The sequence below is a fragment of the Megalobrama amblycephala genome, linkage group LG22 (genome assembly GCF_018812025.1).
Source record: "Megalobrama amblycephala isolate DHTTF-2021 linkage group LG22, ASM1881202v1, whole genome shotgun sequence".
Lineage (NCBI taxonomy): Eukaryota > Metazoa > Chordata > Actinopteri > Cypriniformes > Xenocyprididae > Megalobrama > Megalobrama amblycephala.
The window spans coordinates 1,541,741-1,558,030 of NC_063065.1; the positions used below are offsets into that span (position 1 = coordinate 1,541,741).

Consider the following 16,290-nt stretch of genomic DNA (forward strand, 5'->3'; position numbering starts at 1 on the left):
GTTACTACCAGACTTCAGCTACCATATTCTATTATTAGAAACTATAAATAAATGTGTGTTACTGAGGTACCTTATGGGCAAACCCTGGCTGTAGGGTGATGAGGAGCAGAGGTCCGTCCAGGTGCCACATCAACTGAGCTCCAAACGTCTGGATCAGCAGAACACTAGAGGAAGGCTTTCTGACCATCAGGTCTCCTGTGATCACCGGCAGCAGCTCCCGCTGACCGTTCACCATCACTGAACCTGAGAACAAGAGTTTTTACACTGTTTTTATGGATTTTTGATTTGCTGTTTTATGTTGTTTTGTTAGTATAAATGAATAAACAGATTACTTACTTATTTACTTTGTTAATTAATTAAATAGACAAAAATCATCTAGACAAAATAATCAATCAACATTATTTAAATGAAACTAACTATGGATAGATTAAGGATGGATGAAGAGACAGTCAGATGGATGGATGGATGGATGGATGGAATGGAGAGCCAGATGCATGGATGTATGGATGGATGGATGGATGGAATGGAATGGAGTGCCAGATGGATGGATGGTGAATGAAAAGAGAAGAGACAGCTAGATGGATGGATGGAGAGTCAGATGGATGGATGGATGGATGGATGCATGGTGGTGGATGAAAAGAGAAGAGACAGCTAGATAGAATTTACTTTGTTAATTAATTAAATAGACAAAAATCATCTAGACAAAATAATCAATCAAAATTATTTAAATGAAACTAACTATAGATAGATTAAGGATGGTTGAAGAGACAGTCAGATTGATGGATGGATGGATGGATGGATGGATGGATGGATGGAATGGAATGGAATGGAATGGAATGGAATGGAATGGAGAGCCAGATGGATGGATGGATGGATGGATGGATGGATGGATGGATGGTTGGATGGAATGGAGAGCCAGATGGATGGATGGATGGATGGATGGATGGATGGATGGATGGATGGAATGGAATGGAATGGAATGGAGAGCCAGATGGATGGATGGATGGATGGATGGATGGATGGTAGGATGGATGGATGGATGAGTCAGATGGATGGATGGATGGATGGATGGATGGATGGTTGGATGGAATGGAGAGCCAGATGGATGGATGGATGGATGGATGGATGGATGGAATGGAATGGAATGGAATGGAGAGCCAGATGGATGGATGGATGGATGGATGGATGGTTGGATGGAATGGAGAGCCAGATGCATGATGGATGGATGGATGGAAAGCCAGATGGATGGATGGATGGTGAACGAAAAGAGAAGAGACAGCTAGATGGATGGATGGAGAGTCAGATGGATGGATGGATGGATGGATGGATGGATGGATGCATGGTGGTGGATGAAAAGAGAAGAGACAGGTAGATGGATGGATGATGATGGATGAATGGAAGAGATGGAGAGATGATGAATGAAAAGAGAAGAGACAGCTAGATGGATGGATGGAGAGCCAGATGGATGGATGGATGGATGAAAAGAGAAGAGACAGCTGGATGGATGGATGGATGGATGGATGGATGGATGGAATGGAGAGTCAGATGGATGGATGGATGGTGAATGAAAAGAGAAGAGACAGCTAGATGGATGGATGGAGAGCCAGATGGATGGATGGATGGATGAAAAGAGAAGAGACAGCTGGCTGGATGGATGGATGGATGGATGGATGGTTGGATAGATGGATGGATGGATGGAGAGCCAGATGGATGGATGGATGGATGGATGGATGGATGGATGGATGGAATGGAGAGCCAGATGGATGGATGGATGATGAATGAAAAGAGAAGAGACAGCTAGATGGATGGATGGAGAGCCAGATGGATGGATGGATAGAATGGAGAGCCAGATGTATGGATGGATGGATGGTTGGATGGATGTATGGATGGATGGAATGGAGAGCCAGATGGATGGATGGAAGGATGGATGGAAGGATGGATGGATGGATGGATGGATGGAGTAACAGTTGGATGGATGGATGGATGGATGGAATGGAGAGCCAGATGGATGGATTGATGGATGGATGGATGGAGTAACAGTTGGATGGATGGATGAATGGATGGATGGAGTAACAGTTGGATGGATGGATGGATGGATGGATGGATGGATGGATGGATGGATGGATGGCTGGAGAGCCAGATGGATGGATGGATAGATGGTTGGTGGATGGATGGAATGGATGGATGGAGTAACAGTTGGATGGATGGATGGACGGACGGATGAAGAGACACTCAGATGGATGTGTGACCTGAGTCAGTGATGGAGACTGTAGTGTGCAGCGCAGTGACCGTCAGCTCTCTCAGACATCCAGCAGCTCCTCCTGCACACTGTCCTCCACTGATCCTGACGCTGAGCTTCTGATCCACAAAATCCTGCACAAACCCCACAGAGATGATCTCAGATCAGTTCAAACACACGCAGATCCCGTTCGCTCTTCAGTAACTGACCTCTACGGCTGTGAACTGACAGTCGCCGCCCTGCAGGCCGTATCTCTTCTGGTCGAAGGTGGTGACATGCATCGCTCCGATCACAGCGCACTGAGCCTCACATCTCTCTCCGGAACATTCCCACTGACCGGCTCGACACACGCTAGAAGACAGACAGAGTGAGAACAGGAATCTTCAGCAGTCGTTCCGGTCTCCAGTGACGGTGGACCCACCATGTGTTACACCTCTGTCTGATGGTGTCTCCTGCGCTGTAGGTGCGGCGTCTGTGGAAGCAGGGACAGTCGTCCCGTCGCAGACACTGACCGGCGTGCAGGAACAGACCCGGAGGACACTCGCACCCCCCCACGCACTCGTCCCGACACTGACCCGACGCAGGAGGACCGGGAGATGAGCAGCTGGGCGGGCAGGACGACATGCAGTCGGAGAACACCTGACCGCTCGGACAAACACGCTCTGCAGACCGAAACAACGATTTTTTTATTTATTTTACCATTTCAAATAACAGGCACAGTACATGAAGCAGGTGTAGAAAGAGATAAAAATTTAATTAATTAAAATTAGATTAACATAAATAATAAAAACTAAGATTAAAATAAAACATTTATATTTATAAATAAAAATAAAAACATTTATAAATATTAACTTTAAAAAAGAAATACATTTTTTATCAAAATAAATTAAAATTTGATTAAAATAAATAAAAACTAAGATTAAAATTAATTATTTATTTAAAATAAATACAGACTAAAATAAATAAACAAACAAAATTACATTAATTAAAATCAAATTAAAATAAATAATAAAAACTAAGATTAGAATAAACAAACAAATAAATTAAATTAAAATTCATAAATAATTAAAAAAATTAAGATAATTTAAAATGAAATTAAAATACATGATTTAAAATTTGATTAAATTAAATTTTATTTTAATATAATTTTTATTTATTTATTTTAATCTTATTTTAATGTATTTATTTTAATCTTTTTTTAATCAAATTTTATTTTAATGTAATTTGTATTTATTATAAAAATGTATTTAAATTTATTATACAAATTTATTATATTATGTTACTAATATAAGCAACCATTTTTATCTATTTATTTTTTATGCTTATTCGTATGTTATCCACATATATATATTTCTCTATAGAAAGATTCAATAAATAAACTTACAAATTAAAAATTCTAAAATACATAAAAACTAAATTCTAAAAATAATAACATTAAACTTAAACATATATTGTTTTCAGCTATTTTAAGGATTTCAAAGTAATTTTTTTAATGCAACAACTTTTTATACATAGTAAAATCTATCTATCTATCTATCTATCTATCTATATATATATATATATATATATATATATATATATATACACACACATTTTTATTAATATTTTAATGATTAGTTTTTGTTTTTATATTTTAAACTATATTCTAATGTTATCTATGAGATTTTTTAGTGCTTACACCATGAATAACATCTGGCTATTTCCAAAAATAATCTATATTAGTGTTAATTAATTCTTGTTCTGACTTTTAACTAACACAGAGTTTCAAACTCATTATTTGAAAAAGTTTAAACATGAGCCGGGCGATTTAATTCACCAAAAATATTTTTAAAAATACATATGCCTAAATCAGTTTAGGAGGAAGTAAACAGCACCACAGAACCAGGTATATAAATGTTTATTACTATAGTAAATAAAAGTTTATTATTATTATTATTACCACAGAAGCCAGCGGTCCTCCAGCGGATGATGACGTGTTGCGTCGCACACTCGCGCACGTAGCTGGCTAACGTGTCGCACACCGCCGTATCTCTCTCGCTCACATCCAGACTGCAGTACAGATACAGACACGTGTCTATATACGGGCCGGGATCCACCTGAGCAGGTCCAGATGATAGTCATGAAGTGTGTCAGTGCAGTGAACTGATCTAGTGTAAGTGACTTCAGTCTAACCTGGTGATGGCAGTGTGAGAAGGGGCTTTCTTTAAGACGATGACATGCTGCTTCTGCGTCCCGCCGTAGAGAGACGTCACTGGAGAGATCGCAGCTGTGGCCCAGCTCTGCTGCATCACTGCACACCTGTGATACACATCAGAACTATACAATTCAAGTCAAGAAAATGCATGTTTTAATGTTACAATCCTGAAGATATCATTCAGAGATGAGTGTCAAAACAATGTTCATATGGCAGTAATGATTACAGCTTGTTATCGTAATGATTATAATATAAGGATAATATTTCAATTTTATAAATGCACCAAAATATGTTCATTCTGAAATTTAAAAGGCAGCCAAATATATTTTATTTATTTATTTTTTTTATTTTTTTTTTATGTACTAAGACCCACTTTATTCTGTGAAAATATCTGTAAAATACTATTTGGAAAATATTTAGGTCTATTATTTAATTATTTTTTAAAAGTTTTTTCTACTCAATATTGTACTATGCTGTGTAAATTTTTGTTACTTATTTATTTTAATGTAATTCTATTTTCTTTTCTTTTATTCGAATTTATTTTAAAGTCATTTGAGTTTATTCATTTATTTATTTTGTATATGTACTTATGTTGTATTTATTATGTATATGTGCTTAAATAAAACATTCAATAAATACATTATTTGTCAAATTTATTTATATTAAACTTTTCAATTATTTGTGAATTTTTAATCTAATTTTATTTGAATGTAATTTTTGTTATTTATTTATTATAATATAATTTCAATGTATTTATTTGAATCATTTATTTACTTTAATATAATATGTATTTATTTATTTATCTAATTTAGTCTATGTATTTATTTTAAATAAATCAATTAATAAAATAAATTATTTTAATGTAATTTTAATTTTGTGATTTTAGATGTGATTTTAGTGTACTTAATCATTTATTAATTTTAATCTAATTTTATTTTAATGTATTTTGTATTTATTTGTTTTAGATAATTTGAATATTTAAATAAACAAATAATTTTAATCTTAGTTACATTTTAATCAAATTTTAATTTATTTATTTTAATATAATTTAAATTATTTTATTTTAAGCTTTTTAATTATTTATGAATTTTATAAATTTATTAATCGTTTGTTTTATTTTAATCTTAGATTTTATTATTTATGTTAATTTAATTTTAAGTATTGTAATTTTTACTTATTTATTTATTTATTTATTTTACTCTATTTATTTATTATATTCTATGTATTTTAATCTTAGTTTTATTATTTATTTATTTATTTACTTATTTATACATTAAACTTTTTTACAGAGCCACAAACTAGCAAATATCCTGAACCCCAGTCTAAAAACCACAGCTTTGGGATTCTCATGACATACCAGAGCAGATTGTTCTATGCATTAGTTCTATTCGGACAATTACTAAATGTTTCCATCCAAAACAGGGTATAAGGACATTTTTAAAACATATAATTATGCAAACATAGCTAATTTTATTTAGTAACCTTGCTGCCTCTTTATTGATCAACCAATTGAATCTAAACACTTAAAGACGTCATGACCCACCTGGGCTTGTTGATCTTGTACACGCCATGAGTTTCCAAAGCTGGCGGCGTACTGAGACACACTTCCACCGCTGGTAGTGAAGTCATCTGTGCACAATTAACATGTTACATTGAACAATGCATGAAAAACATTGCAAATGCATGGAAATGATTTAGCTGTAAACAGAACAAAGATTGTCAGAATTTGGTCATTTTATGTATGCAATCTTTCCAAACCAAGCTAAACGTTCTTACCATCTGGGTTGTTGTTATAAACTCCGCAAAGCCCCCTAGTGGCAGCGAGGTGTTCGGCGGTAACCGTCAGGTAGACGGTGTTCTCCATGTCGAACTTCAGTCTAACACCCAAACCGCTCTCCACGAACACAAAATCGCCCAGCCAGTGAACGCTGACTCCTGACGACACACACATCAGACAGGAACGTATTTAATACACACTTCAACGTATTTAATACACACAATAAAAATACATATGCTTAGCTAATAATATAAACTGTCACAGTAACTTCCCCAAACAGACAGGAAGTCACACCCCAAACCAGGGTTATTACACTCTAAAAAATGCTGGGTTAAAAACAACCCAAGTTGGGTTGAAAATGGATTGGGTTGTTTTAACCCAAATTGTTTAAACAAGTTGATTCCTGCTTGTTTTAACCCAGCAGCTAGGTTGTTTTAATCCAACGAGTGGATTGTTTTAACCCAGTGGTTGGGTTGTTTTAACTCTGCGAATGGATTGTTTTAACCCAGTGGTTGGGTTGTTTTAACCCAATGGATGGGTTGTTTTAACCCAACAACTGAGTTTTTAACTCTGCGAATGGATTGCTTTAACCCAGTGGTTGGGTTGTTTTAACTCTGTGAATGGATTGTTTTAACCCAGTGGTTGGGTTGTTTTAACTCTGCGAATGGATTGTTTTAACCCAGTGGTTGGGTTGTTTTAACCCAATGGATGGGTTGTTTTAACCCAACAATTGAGTTTTTAACACTGCGAATGGATTGTTTTAACCCAGTGGTTGGGTTGTTTTAACTCTGTGAATGGATTGTTTTCATCCAATGGATGGGTTGTTTTAACCCAACAACTGAGTTTTTAACTCTGCGAATGGATTGCTTTAACCCAACAGTTGGGTTGTTTTAACCCAACGAATGGGTTGTTTTAACCCAGCAAATTGGTTGTTTTAACCCAGTGGTTGGGTTGTTTTAACTCTGCGAATGGATTGTTTTAACCCAACGAATGGGTTGTTTTAACCCAGCAGTTGGGTTGTTTTAACCCAACGAATGGGTTGTTTTAACCCAGCAAATTGGTTGTTTTAACCCAGTGGTTGGGTTGTTTTAACTCTGCGAATGGATTGTTTTAACCCAACGAATGGGTTGTTTTAACCCAGCAGTTGGGTTGTTTTAACCCAACGAATGGGTTGTTTTAACCCAGCAAATTGGTTGTTTTAACCCAGTGGTTGGGTTGTTTTAACTCTGCGAATGGATTGTTTTAACCCAGTGGTTGGGCTGTTTTAACCCTACGAATGGGTTGTTTTAACCAACCAACTGAGTTTTTAACTCTGCGAATGGATTGTTTTAACCCAACAATTGAGTTTTTAACACTGCGAATGGATTGTTTTAACCCAGTGGTTGGGCTGTTTTAACCCAACGAATGGGTTGTTTTAATCCAACAACTGAGTTTTTAACTCTGCGAATGGATTGTTTTAACCCAGCGGTTGGGTTGTTTTAACCCAACAACTGAGTTTTTAACTCTGCGAATGGATTGTTTTAACCCAGTTTTTAACCCAACGGTTAAATGTTTGCCCAACCTGCTGGGTTTTATTTAACTCAACTATTGATTAAAAATTACTGTATTGTTTGCTTAAAATGAACCCAAAATATGTTGGAAATTAACATTTATTATTAATGTGTTTAATAAATGAGCATTTATTAATAAGTTCAATGAATAATAATTAAACAATAAACATGTATTAAATTGCTTTAATAAATGTTCACATTTTGATTATTATTGTTGTCTCTAGTAATTATGTGTCTGATTTTTAATTTCCAACATGCTTTGGGTTCATTTTAAACCAGCCATATAGTAATCTTTGATCAATATTTGGGTTAAATAAAACTACCCAGCATGTTGGGCAAACATTTAACCCAACTGCTGGGTTTGTCTATTTTTAACCCAGCATTTTTATAGAGCATCTTTAACTAAAACTAAAAAATAAAGCATTTTTGTTAATTGAAATAGCTGGAAAAATACCCTCTTGCCACTGACTAAGAATGAGTTTTGCAGCTGCAATACAAAACATAACACAGTTTCGTGTTTGTCATACCGTTTTGGAAGAGAGGTTCACCCTGCGGCAGTGCTAAACCGTTAACAGTCATGTTGCCTTTGTGAATGGAAACCAAACCAAGACCCAACATCATCCGCAGACCCTGAAACACAAAACAATCCACATAAAGACCACCGCCTGTCTGCAATTAGCGCTGGCACAACACAACAATCACACTCAATATGATAAACATCCCAAACTCCCAAAGCCAATTACACTTTCGGTATTATTGACATTCAAGACGAGCTGCCAAGATTCCTACTTCTTTGATTTCTCACGCAATGACGTACAGAAACCAGCTGTAGATACAGATGTATGTTTGTGACAAATGATTTGTTTCATTCAGCGGTTTGCTCGTAATGACCTGGAACAACTGCAATAGAGCCCTGCATTTCGGCCCGAGCCCGACGGGCCCCGACTTATTTACGGCCCACGGGCCGGGCTTCGGGCCGATTTTCACGTCATAGCTCAGAGGCGGGCCGGGCCTCGGGCCTGTTTTAGGCTTCTCCTCCTTTTAATACTTTGTTCAAATACGGCATATAAAACAACAGAATATGAGTATTCACAAATCACGCACCCGCAGCGCTTGAATGGAGAAATCGCGCCGGCGCCTTGCGCACATACACAACATAGCCTATCAGTTCTCACATTTTTAACTTGACATCACAGCCTGTTTATTATCAAAATAAAATACAGTCAATCAAAGTTATACACTGATCAATGTATAGGCTGTACAATCTGTGGCATTCAGCGCTATAGACTCACTTAAAAAGCACATGTGAAGGATGTATTGTTGGAGCGCGAGCGAAGTACAAAGCCTATAATTTACATAATAGTTTAGCATTCAAATACTTCACGAATATGGTATCATTTGGATTTGTGCCGAATTGGAGAGGTAGGCGACATGTTCTTTTATTTTTCGTTATGGTTCTGTTCTGAATAGGCTACTGTTTATAGGATATGTTGTATATGTTTATAGTTTGTTTTCTATTTAAACCGTCTAACCGATAGTATTAATTGGTCCAACTTCTTGGTTAACAGAGCATACCTAATTAAAACTTTCCAATGCAGATGCCGTGCTTTTTCTCTCACGATTCTCTTTCTCTATGAGAGTGTTCTTCTGGCTGTAGCATGTTGTCTCGCTTTTCATTTGAAAATAAAATGACCATGTTCGGTGGTGAAGCTTTGATTTTGATGCACAGCTGTGGTGTAAGGTAAGACAACCTGTAAGTTTGTTTTTAAGCCAGTTTTGTTTTTGTTTTTTTATTTTTCCGCACGCTGTTACGAGCAGCAGAGCAGCCCGCCTCAGCTTGAAAAAAGTAGCTTTTTACTGTGGTAGTGCTAATAAACGTTTAAACTAACATTGTGATATGTTTATATTAGTGTTTTATATCTTTGGCACGATACGTTATACGTATCTCGATACAAGTGTTGATTTGAGAGAACAAAATGAAACTGAAATTCAAACAAGATCATTTAAAAAAACATTAACAAATTTCAATAATTGTCCTTGTTGTACACACAAGATCACATTTCAATTAAATAAATAAATATAAAATTTTAATAAAAACCTTCTGTATTCAAATTAACAGTTGAATAGGGCTGTCTGTCACTAAAATTTTTTTTTTAAATTTAACATGAACTTAGAATTATGAATAGGGGCCGTTCACATATCGCGTCTAAAAACGCGTGGAAGGCGCGGCCGCACCGCTTCTCCTTTTTTCCAAAGCGCTTGCGCTCCCGTGGCGTCGGTCGTTGCTATGCAACCTTGAACTGGGCTCTCCAAGAGGATCAGAGGAACAAGAGGATGTTTCTGCAAAGGATAAATGATTTCTAGCCCTTGCATTAGTTTTACTACGTGATATATTGATGGAGATAAGATATAAAAACCACCATGTACAGCTATGATCAGCTGTTCGGCTGAGCTTTTGATGTTTTGTTACGGAAAGGCCATAGCTGATCGGTTGATTCTTGTCACACGACCTGCGGTGCGCTTGCGGCATTCTGAGAAGTTGAGAATTGCATGCGCGTCGCGACCGCGTTGATCCCATTATGAGCGCGCCTGCCGCGCGGCTACATTTGAAAATAATAACTGACTTGCACGCGCAAAAGACGCAATATGTGAACGGCGCCACAGAACTTAAAGCAAAGCATCGCAAGCGTCTTTTGCTTTTCTGTGAGCACAGCTGTTGCTGTGCACTGCGGTGAAAGAAAGCCACGACTTTTCTCACGCGACCATGCAAGAGACTGACATGAGAAACGTTTAAACCTGCTTGCAAGATTCAATGTGTGCCCGAAACACTTACTGAACTAGAGAGCTGATTGAGACACACCATCTACGATAAATCGTTACACCCCTAATACTTATAGTAATTTAAAAATGTGGTAGCATTGGATTGGACAGGAAGGATAACTCTGGGAGTTGGAAGGGGTGTGTCGCGATTCTGCCTTCTCAAATCGCGATACAGGTTCGTGGACCTGCGTATCGCGATTTCGATTTCATATCGCATATCGTTACAGCCCTATATATTAGTGTTTTATATCTTTGGCTTTTATTGAACAAGTGTTGATTTGAGAGTCTAAATCGATCAGACGTGCTCAACTCACTGTCGGCCGCTGCGGTCGTCACTTTGAGAAACAAACTTCAATTTAATAAACAAAGAAGTGCTCCAAACATTTTTCTAAATTAACTTAATAAAGAAATGAAAAGGATTACAACTACTTTGCAATTAAAAACAAAACTGAACATTTTAATGGCTGCAACAAAGGCTGCGTTATGGAGAGGATTTATAAAAAAAAAAAAAAAAAAAAAAAAAAAAAAAAACGGGCTCCAGTCGGGCTCGGGCCGAAAATTCTGACAAGCATCATTCTCATGTTGAAGGTCTCAAAGTCAACATGAAATGTCTTTTTCAACCAATTTTACCTCTGAATATGATGTATTTTAGAGTAAAACTAGATATTCAACAATAAACATACAATATGGATTTCGATCTTTCGATTGTATCTTTCAACATTCATTCTGATGTTCATTCATGTTTATTTGGTGCTGTAACTAGTAGTAAAGAGCAAAAGATGATCGGTTTATAAAAATGAGAATCGATTAAAACTGAGAAAACAATATTTTCACCCAGCCCTAGTAAATATGGTCCATTTTGAGATCATATCGACTTCTAAACAGGTGTTTGTGTGAATATAAACAAGGTTCTCGTACCTTGCGACAGTGTCCCGCAGTGTCACACACTGAACTCGTATACACGGCCCACGTCCCGTCAGTGGATGAAGCCAGCAGGTACGTGCAGCTGCCCTGGAAGTGGAAGTGCTTCCGGTCAAAGGTGCGGTAGTGCGTCCCGCCCCAGCTCATACATGTGCCGGACGCCTGCGGGTCACGGACGCCGCGAATGACAGGAGAAGACCTGACGTCTGAGGGGAGAGAGACGGAAACATGCACTCAAATTAATGAGGGCGAAAAAAATATGTATTTGAATTGCATATAAAATTTCCATACACAGTTTTAACATTAACTAATAAATGGAATGTGATACATATATGTCAGTCATACAGAAATGAAAAAGTTAAGAAATATGCATAAATATGGAAATCTGGTTATTATTTATTTAAAACACAATCCATTTATTACAACTATTACAGATATCTGGATGCATGGAAATATGCATCACATTACATTTATGTTAAAATTTTGAGATTGAAATTGTATATTGAAATTGAAAGTGCATATAAAGTGCCCTATTATGTTTTTTAAATGTTCCAAATGTTGTTTTAAGTCTCCTACAACTGGTTCACATTTATCCAAGGTCAAAAACACTTTAATTTTCTCATAATATCCACTGCAGCATCAGCTCTTCAGTGTCTGAAACGCTTCGATCGAAGATTCGGTCTCTCTAAACCCCGCCTTTCCATGAGTCTGCTCTGCTCTGATTGGTCAGAAACCAAACGCTCATTATCATATCTGAATCTCAGCTCTTGATTCACAGTGATACAAACAGTAAACATTTATGGTATCAATCTCTTTGGCAGCAGAAAACAGCGTCTTCTTGACATGAACAACTCTTCCATCCACAACTACAGTGATTGAAGGCGGGGCAAAGAGACGCTGTTCGCCGGCAGCCAATGAGCTGGCATTATGCAAATTAGTTACATTGTTACATTGAAGTGAGACTGGAATTACTGACGACTCGTTTCAGCAGTTCAGAATTCTTTTAGGAGACAAAAATTCCATTCATCTGCACTTTGATCTTTGAATCTTTGCAGACATTTTACACTCACAAACAGCTATATTAACAGCCATATTGTGAAACGTAATATCTGAAAAAGCATAACAGGGGCACTTTAAATTTAGAAATGACGTGAAGAACACTAATAACCTGGCAGGAGCGTGTAGGTGCATGACAGACACGTCTGATCGGACGCGTTTCTCCAGCTCAATCCCCACAGGTTACTGCAGCACTGCTCCAGCGCCATGAGGGACGAGTTATGAACCCCGGGAAACTCTTCACACGTCCAGGTGGAGAAACACTGACCCCTGGCACCCACCCCTGCACAGAGATAGACAGAGAACAATCATATGACCATAAACGCATACAGAACATACAGAAATGATAACATATTCAACAACATTTTCAATATCCGATAATATACAGAGCAAAAAGCTCACTGATCTCACCCTCTGAGCAGTGAGGGCCGCCCCAGCCTTCACAGCATTGTCTGACCGTCCGGTTCACGGTTTCGGTCTCAATGTCTGGTGGTCTAAGAGACAAAAACACATTCATATGATGTGACATCATAACATACTTTAGTAAAAACATGTGGTTAATTTTTCTCAATTTAACTACACATTGTAATGTAAATATTACTGTAAGTAATTTTACACCAATTATTTTTTTTTAACATTCTTTACTTAATTTTGCTTAATTACAATTAGAATTTTGAGGCAAAAAAACTATTAAAATATCCTATGAAAAAAATCCTTTTGATTTTGACCCAGGCATGTTTTTGATAGACTGTGTGATTCATCCAACAAAATATTTAATAAATTAAAGGGGCCATGAATTGAGAAATCATATTTTCCATACATATACATTTTGCATATAAATATGCATATAAATACATATTTTTCAGGTTTTTCCAAGACTTAAATAACAATGATTGTTGACGGAACAAATTAAAATAAGAAATATGATTTCACTTTCAGCTTGATTTTTAGTTGTTTTAGCTTGTTTTGTCTTATTTTAAAATAATTTATTTCACCCTCCTGGTTGGGAACCATTGGGTTACATCAGGAGAAGCCAGTTTAACATCAAGTAAAAAAAACAACTGACTAATGTTAAAAATGTAAAGTTTAGGAGCCCAACTAAAGCAAACACTGACCGCCATAATGGTGACTTAAAATTATGATTTTCTCCTTCAGTGATTCTGCTTGTTAACATCAGGTGTATTCAATAATGGTCAATCATCACTCAATTAATCACTTAATTATCTCATTAACTTTAACACTGCTTGTGTTCATTTAACACTCTTATTTTAACAATTTCACACTCTGAAATATAAATAAGGGAATGTGTCTGATCTGACAGAATAGCTGGGATACTGATGTATTCCCTCACTTGAATATGTAACAGGACGCTTTAGGCCCCTGTCCCTTGTAATAAAGTGCGATGCCGTCGTCCCCTCCGTGTTCGTGCCGCATTCGATCCACGTCCAGCCTCCAGCCCTGTGTGTTGTACTGATACACCGCGGAACATTCCACCTCTCGCTGCATGCGGGGGGAGACCATCCTCTCCACCCTCTCCTCCACCGTGTGTTCACACCAGAGTCTGGAGTCAAGGTTCGAAGAAAAGCTAATCAGTGACAAAGCTGGATTTTTACACTATGTCTTTGTTTAAATCACTAACCCTAAGTGTAATAAAACTTGAGTAAAATATCTCACCCCATGACCACAACCAGATTAAGCCCCAGTAGAGACACAAGGAGAACCTTCATTGTGTCTCTGAAGCCTAGAAATTCCAATTGAAGACAAGAGTAATTATTTCATCCTGAACAATAAACTTCACTTATAATAGTAACAATCAGTTTGTTTCCCATTATCTTGGCATGCTTAAAAGCTTGACATTAGTTTAAAAGATGATTATAAGTGTGTCTGTGTATTATGCATACACATACAGTTCAAATATAAAAGGTATTTCATTTGTGTAATGACATCGTTCCATAATTGTTTTAGAGATTTCAAGGCTTGTTTGTCCACATTTTTGTCCACGTTCCCATTAAGTTACAAAACCGTTATTTCTTAGCCTTCAAAATGTCAATGTTTTAAAAATGTTTTAAAAAATGTTTTTTCTTGGTTATGCAAACATTAAGGGAACATTCCATTTTGCAAACATTATGGGAATGTTACTTTTGAACATTCCGAAACAAGTTGCAACATTTAAAAAATGCTAGATGAACATCCAAATTAAACATTTCAGGAAAAAACATTCCATGAATGATGTATAAATATTGTTTTTGAGAACATTATTAAAGACTGGTTAACTTTTAACAAATGTTATATTAAGGTTACTGGAAGAACGTTGTGAGAACGTTCCCTGTTAGCTGGGATATTATTGCTGAACATGGAAGACACTGAAATCACTTTCTACATTTAACACAAAATCTTACGAAATGTCACACATGCTTTTAAAAAGATAATGATGCAGGAGTACAGTTATGAAATATCATAATTAGTTATATAACCATGAGTGAAGTGCATTTTTACCTCAGTCTTCAGAGTTTATCAGGCGCTCTTGAGCACAAGAGAGTCTGATTTCTTCACAAATCAATTCCTTTGTCCTTATTTCCAATATATTCCAAATCCATCAAGTAGTAGATATGTCTCAGTGTTCGCTCTCTTCCACAGGTGTAGAGCAGTTCTCTTCTCGGGTTATGTGTTGGTTGGTAGCTTTTAAATGGTGAGGGGCGGACGGGCCCATGGCAGCATGTGGAAAGAGTGTCATTGGTGGAAAGTCCGGAGGTCACAGCTGTAGATGCATCCATTAGTTCATCATTTGGTGACGCCAATGTTCAGTGGTCCTCCGTCCCAGCTGAAGAAAGGGGGTAGTGATGTTTAGTGTAGATCCCCCTGACAGAGGGCTGTTTGTGCAAGTCTAATCCTATAAAGACTCACTTTGGTGGAAGGATTTCAGGGGCGTTTATTTAATAAAGTAAGTCAATAGGTGAGGACCAGGGGGCATGTAAACGCAACCAACATCTCTGGCCCAGAGCTTCCAGAAAGAGATCTTGGGGGTTTCCAGACACAAACACAGCTGCCACCATCCAACATTTCCTGCGGTCTGAGAAGATTTCCTCTTCTCTTCACCACACGTGTCTCTTTAGGACAGCGGAGCCTCCAGGATTTTTTTAATGTTGTGGTGGCACCCTATCTACTAAATCTTTAATCTACTAAAACTAATAGTGATCAATCAAATCGCGATCTATGAAAAGAGATACATTAAAGCAGATATTGTTTTAAATTGACTAGCCAAAACTCAGAAACTGAAGAGTAGAGAATTATGTATTTAATGGCACAACACTGGATGAGACATGTACATAAAGTGAACAGTGTTTCCCATAGGATTTTATGAGACTATTTTATTGTTAGGATTATTATTAGGGTTTCAAGTGTGTGGCATAGTAACTAAATTGGCTGTATTGGGTGTAAATGGTCTTTTCCATCTATGATCCAAGTGGTTACATGCTTGTTAATAAAACATACGCATGTACTTAAAGGCCTTAAAGCGCTTGAACCCCAACAATTGCTATTATAATTATTCCTCCTATGACAGTAATAGCCATATATTGTAAAACAAATGCACTGCAGAATAAATGAATGTTTCATAAGCATATTATTTAATGTTACATGGAAAATACAATAGTTTTGTCCTAATTTCTACACTTGTAAGTAAAGGGATAAACCCTTGAGCTTTTATTTAGATAGTTAACTAACGTTTCTGTGA

At 36.9% G+C, this 16,290-nt stretch overlaps 1 protein-coding gene across 1 annotated transcript in view; it reads right to left on the minus strand.

The window, feature by feature from the left end:
• The window catches only part of sspo (SCO-spondin), a 92,129-nt gene extending 77,845 nt beyond the window's left edge, over window positions 1-14,284 (minus strand). Inside the window, 14 exon segments of the mRNA XM_048175527.1 lie at window positions 71-243; window positions 2,250-2,373; window positions 2,449-2,590; window positions 2,661-2,901; window positions 4,179-4,335; window positions 4,412-4,537; window positions 5,977-6,062; window positions 6,210-6,368; window positions 8,288-8,390; window positions 11,499-11,707; window positions 12,670-12,840; window positions 12,969-13,051; window positions 13,909-14,142; window positions 14,232-14,284. Coding sequence (XP_048031484.1) covers window positions 71-243; window positions 2,250-2,373; window positions 2,449-2,590; window positions 2,661-2,901; window positions 4,179-4,335; window positions 4,412-4,537; window positions 5,977-6,062; window positions 6,210-6,368; window positions 8,288-8,390; window positions 11,499-11,707; window positions 12,670-12,840; window positions 12,969-13,051; window positions 13,909-14,142; window positions 14,232-14,284 — 2,061 coding nt within the window.
• Window positions 14,285-16,290: the final 2,006 nt, after the last annotated feature.